Source organism: Emydura macquarii, unplaced genomic scaffold, assembly GCF_026122565.2.
Source record: "Emydura macquarii macquarii isolate MOO-44397 ecotype Brisbane River unplaced genomic scaffold, CSIRO-AGI_Emac_v2 contig_1113, whole genome shotgun sequence".
NCBI classification, from domain to species: Eukaryota; Metazoa; Chordata; order Testudines; family Chelidae; genus Emydura; species Emydura macquarii.
In genome coordinates this window covers 45,397-52,439 of record NW_027131250.1, presented here as the reverse complement: position 1 = coordinate 52,439, position 7,043 = coordinate 45,397, and the positions used below count along the sequence as shown (strand labels likewise).

General features: G+C 61.1%; 1 protein-coding gene and 1 long non-coding RNA gene across 2 annotated transcripts; both read right to left on the bottom strand.

The window, feature by feature from the left end:
- Positions 1 to 1,058: 1,058 nt before the first annotated feature.
- Positions 1,059 to 2,072, bottom strand: LOC137151593 (uncharacterized). Its single transcript, XR_010919317.1, has 2 exons — positions 1,961 to 2,072; positions 1,059 to 1,838 (listed from the first exon to the last, which is right to left on the bottom strand). It is a non-coding gene; the product is annotated as an uncharacterized lncRNA (long non-coding RNA).
- A 698-nt stretch (positions 2,073 to 2,770) lies between these two features.
- On the bottom strand, positions 2,771 to 4,240 carry LOC137151595 (persulfide dioxygenase ETHE1, mitochondrial-like). The gene is made up of 4 exons (XM_067545867.1): positions 4,119 to 4,240; positions 3,469 to 3,613; positions 3,164 to 3,312; positions 2,771 to 3,007 (listed from the first exon to the last, which is right to left on the bottom strand). The coding sequence occupies exons 1-4, from the start codon at positions 4,176 to 4,178 to the stop codon at positions 2,771 to 2,773; spliced, it is 591 nt and encodes a 196-aa protein (XP_067401968.1). The 5' UTR covers positions 4,179 to 4,240.
- Positions 4,241 to 7,043: the final 2,803 nt, after the last annotated feature.

Sequence of the window (7,043 nt, the reverse complement as noted above, 5' to 3'; positions counted from 1 at the left end):
AGAGCTGAGGAACCTGACTCAGCTCCCCTCAGCAAGAACCTTTATCCAGCTCAACTAATTAACGGGGGTTAATTGCTCTGAGATCCAGAGCTGGGAGCCCCAGGAGACAGCCCTGCGAGGAGGCATCACTCCAGGGCGGCGGGGTAGCTAGCACCAAGCTCCCAGCCATTGGCTGTCTGAGGCACCCCAGGCACACACAAAAGACACACTCCCTTCTCCTAGCAACACTGCAACAGGGAGGAGCCCTTTTATAGCCCTGCTCCCTTCCCAGAATGCCTCACTGCCCAGCCTCCAACACCCATCAACCCTGGGCACTACATCTCCCACAATTCTTTTCTTCCAGGGCTGCAGCCTTAAAGGGGAAGCACCTCTCTTTGGAGGGGGTGTCTGAGGATGGCCCTAGCCCAGCCCCATGGAGTTCACCAGGCAGAAAGACCTCCCCCCTCAAGGCTGGGATGGAGCCATGCTGACATTGCGCCTGGCTCTGGGGTGGCGTCTGGCTGGCCAGGCCTGTTTGCAGGAGTCAGGGTGGGTGGGAATGGACTGAGGAATGGGGGGGGTCCCTTTTTTAAGCAGAGGGGGGCTGTGGCCGGGGTTCACCCCTCCCTGGCAAGGAGGGAAGGGGACCTGGAGTGGAGGAAGCTGGGCGGGGGGTGAGGGATGGAAGCCAATTCTCTTTCCTGTGCATTGTTCCCCTGGGCCAGAGTCACATGCAGGCTCCTGCTGCCGTTCCTAGGGGGAGGCGAGGGGGTCTGGGCCCTTAGGGTGCATGTAGGGGGAGAGCCCCCCAAAACCCACTGGCTGCAGAGCCAGAGAACAGGCTGGGAAACGTGAGGGCGCAGCGCCCTCTGGTGGGAAACTGCAGTAACACGCTGGCCCCATGGGCCCAGCAGCCAGCCAGCCAGCCTGAGGTCCCGCCCCACCCCAAACCTCAGCCCCCCACGCCAGCCCCTCTAGCCCGGTATCCCGCCTTGCGAAGCAAACTCGAGTCCAGCTGGGTCCAACACAACTTTATACATTCAGCAGCAGTAGCACATTTCCAAAAGACCCCGAGATCCAGCCCTATTCACGGACGGGCCCCCCTGCAGCCCCTCGCCCTCCACGCAGTGGGGAGTCCTGTTCTAGAGCCGGGCTCGCCGGAGACCCAGGGGGCAGAGATGGGGAAAGTCAAGCTAGTGCAAACAGCAATAATGCGGAACCTCTGGAGCGGGTGTTACCCCACTAGTCAGGAGAAGGGGGGAATCAGGACATAACAGAAACAAGTGGGATTTCTCCAGGGCACCCCACTAGTCAAACAGAACCTGGGGGGCTGGGGCCTCTCTCAGACCACACTGCAGGCTGCCAGGCTTCCCCCCTATCCAAACCATGCGCAGGGATCAGTCCCTAACAGACCCCGTTAGGGTTCCGGGGGACCCCACTATTCTGAAACAGATTGGGAGGACCAGTGGGACACCCCCACCCCGCAACCAGTGCGGAGGAAGATGCAAGCTGCCTACCACCAGACTGGGGGTGTCAGATGAACTGGGGGGGAGCTTACAGGGCAGGAAGAAAGAGAAACTGCCTTGTTTGAAGATCATTAATCACCCCCATTAAGGGATGAACGTGTCCACCTAGGACCGGATGAGAGGGAGCCCCCAGATTTGTCTTAAGGGTGGGGATTGGAGTGAGAGCCAGGGACAGGTTAAAGGACTCTCCATCCTCAGTAAGGGTCACTGAGTGGGCGTGGCCTATGGGGTGGGTGGGGCTTATAGTGAGGGGCGTGGTCTAGCAGTGAAGGGGGCGGGGCTAACTTTCTATATCCTGGATCCCGCATTTGAGGTTCGCCGGGACGGCAATATCTGCGGAGGGTGGAAAAATGGAGACACATTAGACATATTCTGATAGAGGAGACCAGTCCCCGTCACCCCACACCAGCCCCACATCTGGGGAGAGAACCCAGGCGTCCTGGCTCCAGCCTCACCAATTTTTTTGGGATAAGGCAGGTTCAAGTTGTTCATCAGCTGGACAAAGGCCTCGCAGCTCTGGGCCAGTCGGGGGTTCAGGGTCCTCTCTTCTTCCACCGTGGACACGGTCTGGCCTGCAGGGGGCGCCAGGGGACAGGTCAGATACAGGACCAGCAGGGGGAGCCCCCCACCCCATCCCCGCAGCACAGCGCCCTCTGCTGACCCCCCCACGCCCTGCAACACAGGGCCCCCTGCAGAGCCTCCCCCCCCACCGCAGCACAGCATCCCCCAGCGCCGTGCGGGCACAGCATCCCCCAGCAGTAGTCGTGGGCCCCACCCCTGATCAGACACTCCCCTGGGAGCGTGAAGATTTTCTCTGCACCGAGTGGTACAGGGTCTCCCAGCCCATGGCCGGGGAGAGAAGTGGGGCCTGGTTACCATGGGGACACAGCAAAGCCCCCGGCACGGCAGCCCTGGATCGCCCCAGTGCCCCGTGGGAACCCCAGATCCCACAGGCTGAAGCTCCCACTACCCAGCCTGGCACTCAGCCCATGTCCTTAGTGCCTCCCTCTGAACCCTCTGGTCCAGCACCCCTACTGCCCCCTGGCTACGCCCCCAGCACAGCACCCCCACTGCCCCCCCAGCACCCACCGGCCGGGCCCCCAGAGACACGCCTGCCACCCCTGGCACCCAGCAGCAACGTTCTCATTGCTATGGCAGGCGGGCCCAGAGATGCCCTGTTCACTACCAGCCATGCCCTAGAGACAACCCCCCATCACCACGGCAACTGCTGGGCATGTTCCCCCATTGCCATGGGGGATACACCCTCATGTCCCCATGGCAACTGTCACTACCACAGTCCAAGGGATGCCCCTTCCCCATGGCAACCGATCACCCCCCTCACCCCAGCACTCCCCCCCCAGGTCGCCCGTACCCTGCTGGAAGTCGGTGCGGCCGCAGCCCCGGATCAGCAGCGCGTCCCCGGTGAAGGCCATGCTCTTGTCGTTGAGCACGTAGGTCAGGCAGCCGTCCGTGTGTCCAGGCGTGGAGCGGGCTTCCAGCGCCTGCAGACGGGGAGAGCCAGTGACATCACCCCTCCATGGGACCCAGGAGTCCTCACTGCCAACTCCCCTGCTCTAACCACTAGACCCCACTCCCCCCCGAGCCAGGGATAGAACCCAGCAGTCCCGGCTCCCAGCCCCCATGCCCAGGTGACTTACGAAGGCCCCGAATTCCAGGCTGTGACCCTCGCGGATGAGGATGTCGGCCAAGGCCCCGCTGTCCTGGGAGATGACGCTGCGGCAGCCGGGCAGTAGCTTCTTCAGCAGCCCGGTGCCCGTGACGTGGTCTGCGTGGCAGTGGGTGTTGGCTGCGGGGAGCAGAACCAGGTATTTACAGACGGGAACCTGACCCGTTCCCCCCTCCCGGGGCTGGATGGGGGCAGCGCCCCCTAGAAGGGAAAGCCCCCAGGCCCATCCCCTGCCCCAGCAGGCCAGCCAGGCCCCCACCTCTGGGCTGGCCTCACCTGCGTACAGTAAGTTGAGGCCCAGCTCCTTCACCAGCTTCACGTCCCGCTTGACCGTTTCCAGAACCGGGTCGATCAGAACCGCCTCCTTGGTCTTCCGATCCGCGAGCAAGTAGGTGTAGGTGCAGCTCTCGGGCTCAAAGAGCTGAGGAGGTGAGATCCAGTTAGCTCAGGGAGGGGAGTGGGGGCTAGTGGTTAGAGCAGGGGGGGGCTGGGAGCCAGGACTCCTGGGTTCTGTTCCTTTCACTCCCCTTCCATCACTTCAGTTGCTGGTTTAATGACCCCCAGAGAGCCCAGCAGGAGTTACTGTCTCTTCACACCGAGCAGCGCCGTTCCCCCAGCAGTGTCACTGCCATGGTAAGTTCCCAGCCCACTCCCTGGGGCCCAAAATCCATTCCCCCCACCCAGCCCGGAGCCATGGGACGACACAGTCCTGGCAACCGCAGGGCAGCCAGGAGGGAATAATTGTGTCAGGCCCCCGGGACTGGCTCCGGATTCAGCAGGCAACAGGATTACAGAATATGTGCTCACCTCTAGCAGTCCTGGCTCCCAGCCCCCCCCTGCTCTAACCACTAGGCACCACTCCCCTCCCAGAGCCGGGGAGTGAACCCAGGCGTCCTGGCTCCCAGCCCCCCATGCCTGGAGCTCACCTGCCGGAAGAGCAGCCCCTGGCCCTGGGCACGGCAGGTGCAATGTGGTCTCAGGGTCATGGCTCGGGCGTGCAGGCGGCTGGGCCCCGGGCGATGTGCTGGTGCCAGGCCGGGCCGGGACGAGTCCTTTAAATGCCACAGGTGGGGGCGGAACAAAGGAGGCGGGGGCGGGGAGCGCAGGGCAGGCTGGAGTTCTTAAAGCTGTTGAAGTTGGGGGGTGGGGCTTGAAGCTAGAGCACCTGGGTTCTCTCTCTGGCTCTGGGAGGGGAGTGTTGCCTAGTGGTTAGAGCAGCGGGGGTTGGGAGCCAGGACTCCTGGGTTCTGTTCTTTTTCCCTCCCCCTTCCACCATCGCTTCAGTTGCTGGTTGGCAAGTCTCCCTCCCAGATGTAATGACCCCCAGAGAGCCCAGCAGGAGTTACCGTCTCTCTGCACCGAGCGGCGCCGTTCCCCCAGCCCCCCACCCAGCTGCGGCAAGTTCCCAGCTCACTCCCTGGGCCCAAAATTCCCCCCCCCCCCCCCGCCACGGCTGGGGCACGGCCCAGTCTCGGTAACCACAGCGCAGCCAGGAGGGAATAACTGCGTCACGGCCCCGGGACTGGCCCGGCCCCAACAAGCAATGGCATTGCACAGGACGTGCTCACTTCTACTGAACCCAGGCGTCCTGGCTCCCAGCCTCCCGTCTCTAACCACCAGACCCCATGCCCCTCCCCAAGATGGGGAGAGAACCCAGGCATCCTGGCTCTGAACCAGTCTCACCCTGGCAGTGCGGTAACTCTGAACTCTGCCCTCCTTTCAGCTGGTTTGGGTGGTGAGCGGATTCTCCCTACCCTGCCATCTTGGGGACTCCCTGTTCCCCAGTGAAGGAGTCCCCCTGGGCCTTCTCCGGTGGTCGGCCAGAATCTAGGATTTCACCAGGACCCCACTTCCCATCATGTGGTGCTTTGCTTTTCAGGAAGCAGCTGAACTGTTTGTAGAGAGGCTGGTGAGAGCTAATGGGCTGGGTGGGGTTGGGTTGCAGGGGAGCCAGGACCCCTGGGTTCTATCCCTGGCTCTGGGAAGGGAGGGGGTCTAGTGGGTTAGAGCAAGGGGCCGGGAGCCAGGATTCCTGCAGTCTATCTCCAGTTCAGGCAGGGTCTGTCCCCTTTTTGTGCCTCAGTTTCTCTGCCTAGAAGCAGGCAGATCATTCCACCCCAGGGAGTGGGTTGACGTGCACTCCTGGGTGGCCAGTTCATTTCCACAGAGGGGGATGTTCAGGAAGAAACCCTGTGGGGTGGGGGATCCCCACAAAGCCACAAACAAACCCCCCTTCCCTATCTAGCCCCCAAGCTCCCCTGCCACCCACACCAGGCACCTGCCAGGGGCCTTTCCCCAGCCCAGGCCCTTCTCCTCCAGCGGGTACCAGCTCCATCCTCCGCTAGGTGGGACACTGGCTGGCTCGGGGGCAGGGGGAGGAAGAAATCACACACTCATAGAAGTGTCAGACTAGAAGGGACCCCGCTAAGCCATGTCCTCCAGTCCCCTGCACTGATGCAGGGCTAGGGATTCCCGAGACCATCCCTGGCCGGCCTTTGTCTGACCCGTTCTTGAAAACCTCCATTGACGGAGACTCTACAACCGTCCTCGGCCATTTGTTCCCCTGCTTAACTCGGCTGACAGGAGGTTTTTCCTAACATGCAGCCTACACCTCTCTCGCTGCAGTTCAGCCCATTGCGGCTCATCCTGGCCTCAGCGCATCAGAAGAACAATTTTTCACCCTCCTCTTTAGAACAATGTACATGAAAACCGGCCTCTTGTCCCCGCTCAGCCGCTCGTCTGCAGACTAAACAAACCCAGCTTTTTTAATCCTTCTTCATGGCTCCTGTTTTCTAGACCGTCAATCATTTTTGTTGCTCTCCTCTGGACTTTCTCCAGTTTGTCCACATCTTTCCAGAAATGTGGCGCCCAGAACTGGACCCAATCCTCCAGGTGAGGCCTAATCAGCGCGGAGCAGAGCAGAAGAATCACTACTGGTGTCTTGCTGACAGTACTGTGATGATACATCCCAGAAGGATGTTCTCTTTTTGCCACATCATCACACCATTGACTCATCTTTAGCTTGTGATCCATCGTGAACCCCAGATCCCTTCCCGCAGAGCTCCTTCCTAGGCAGGCGTTGACCATTGTGTATTTGATTGTTCCTTCCTCCGGGTCATATTTTGCATTTGTCCGTCCTGAATTTCATCCTGTTTCTCTCAGACCATTTCTCCCGTTTGTTCAGATCATTTTGAATCCGAATCCTGTCCTCCACGGCGCTGGCAGCCCCTCCCAGCTCGGTATCGTCCGCAGACTTTCTCCGTGTGCTCTCTACGCCCGTCCCTCACTCATCGATGGAGATATTGAACAGAACCAGACCCAAGACAGATCCCTCCAGGACCACACTCAATGTACCCTTCCAGCTCCATTGTGAACCACTGATTACTTTCGGAGTACAGTTTTTCAGCCAGCTGTGCATCCCCCTTTTAGAACACAGTTCTAAACACACCTGCAGCAGGGGGTACGCGGCAAAAAACCCAGTGAAGGGATGTGGGTGGCAGCCTCCTGAGCCTTGTGAGCTGGACTTGCAGCTGGATGTCTGCCACCCATGCCCCGGCTCTGAGCCGAGAGACAACCTCCCACGCCCTGGCTTGAAGATGGGCAGCAGCTGCCTGCCGCCTGCCCATATCCCCGGGTCCCAGCCTGCATAGACGTCTCCTCCGCCCCAGCTCAGATTGGGTGGCTGTCGCCCACCTCCCGGGCTGGCAGCCAGACGGCAGCCACCTGCAACTTGCCCTGGTGGCAGCTCCCCTCCCCGGCTCACAGCCCGGTGCCCAGAAAGCAGGCGGAGAGCCCAGCGGCTTGCCCAGTCCTGGAGCCGGGCTCTACCCGCAGGTTACTTGTCAATTTCT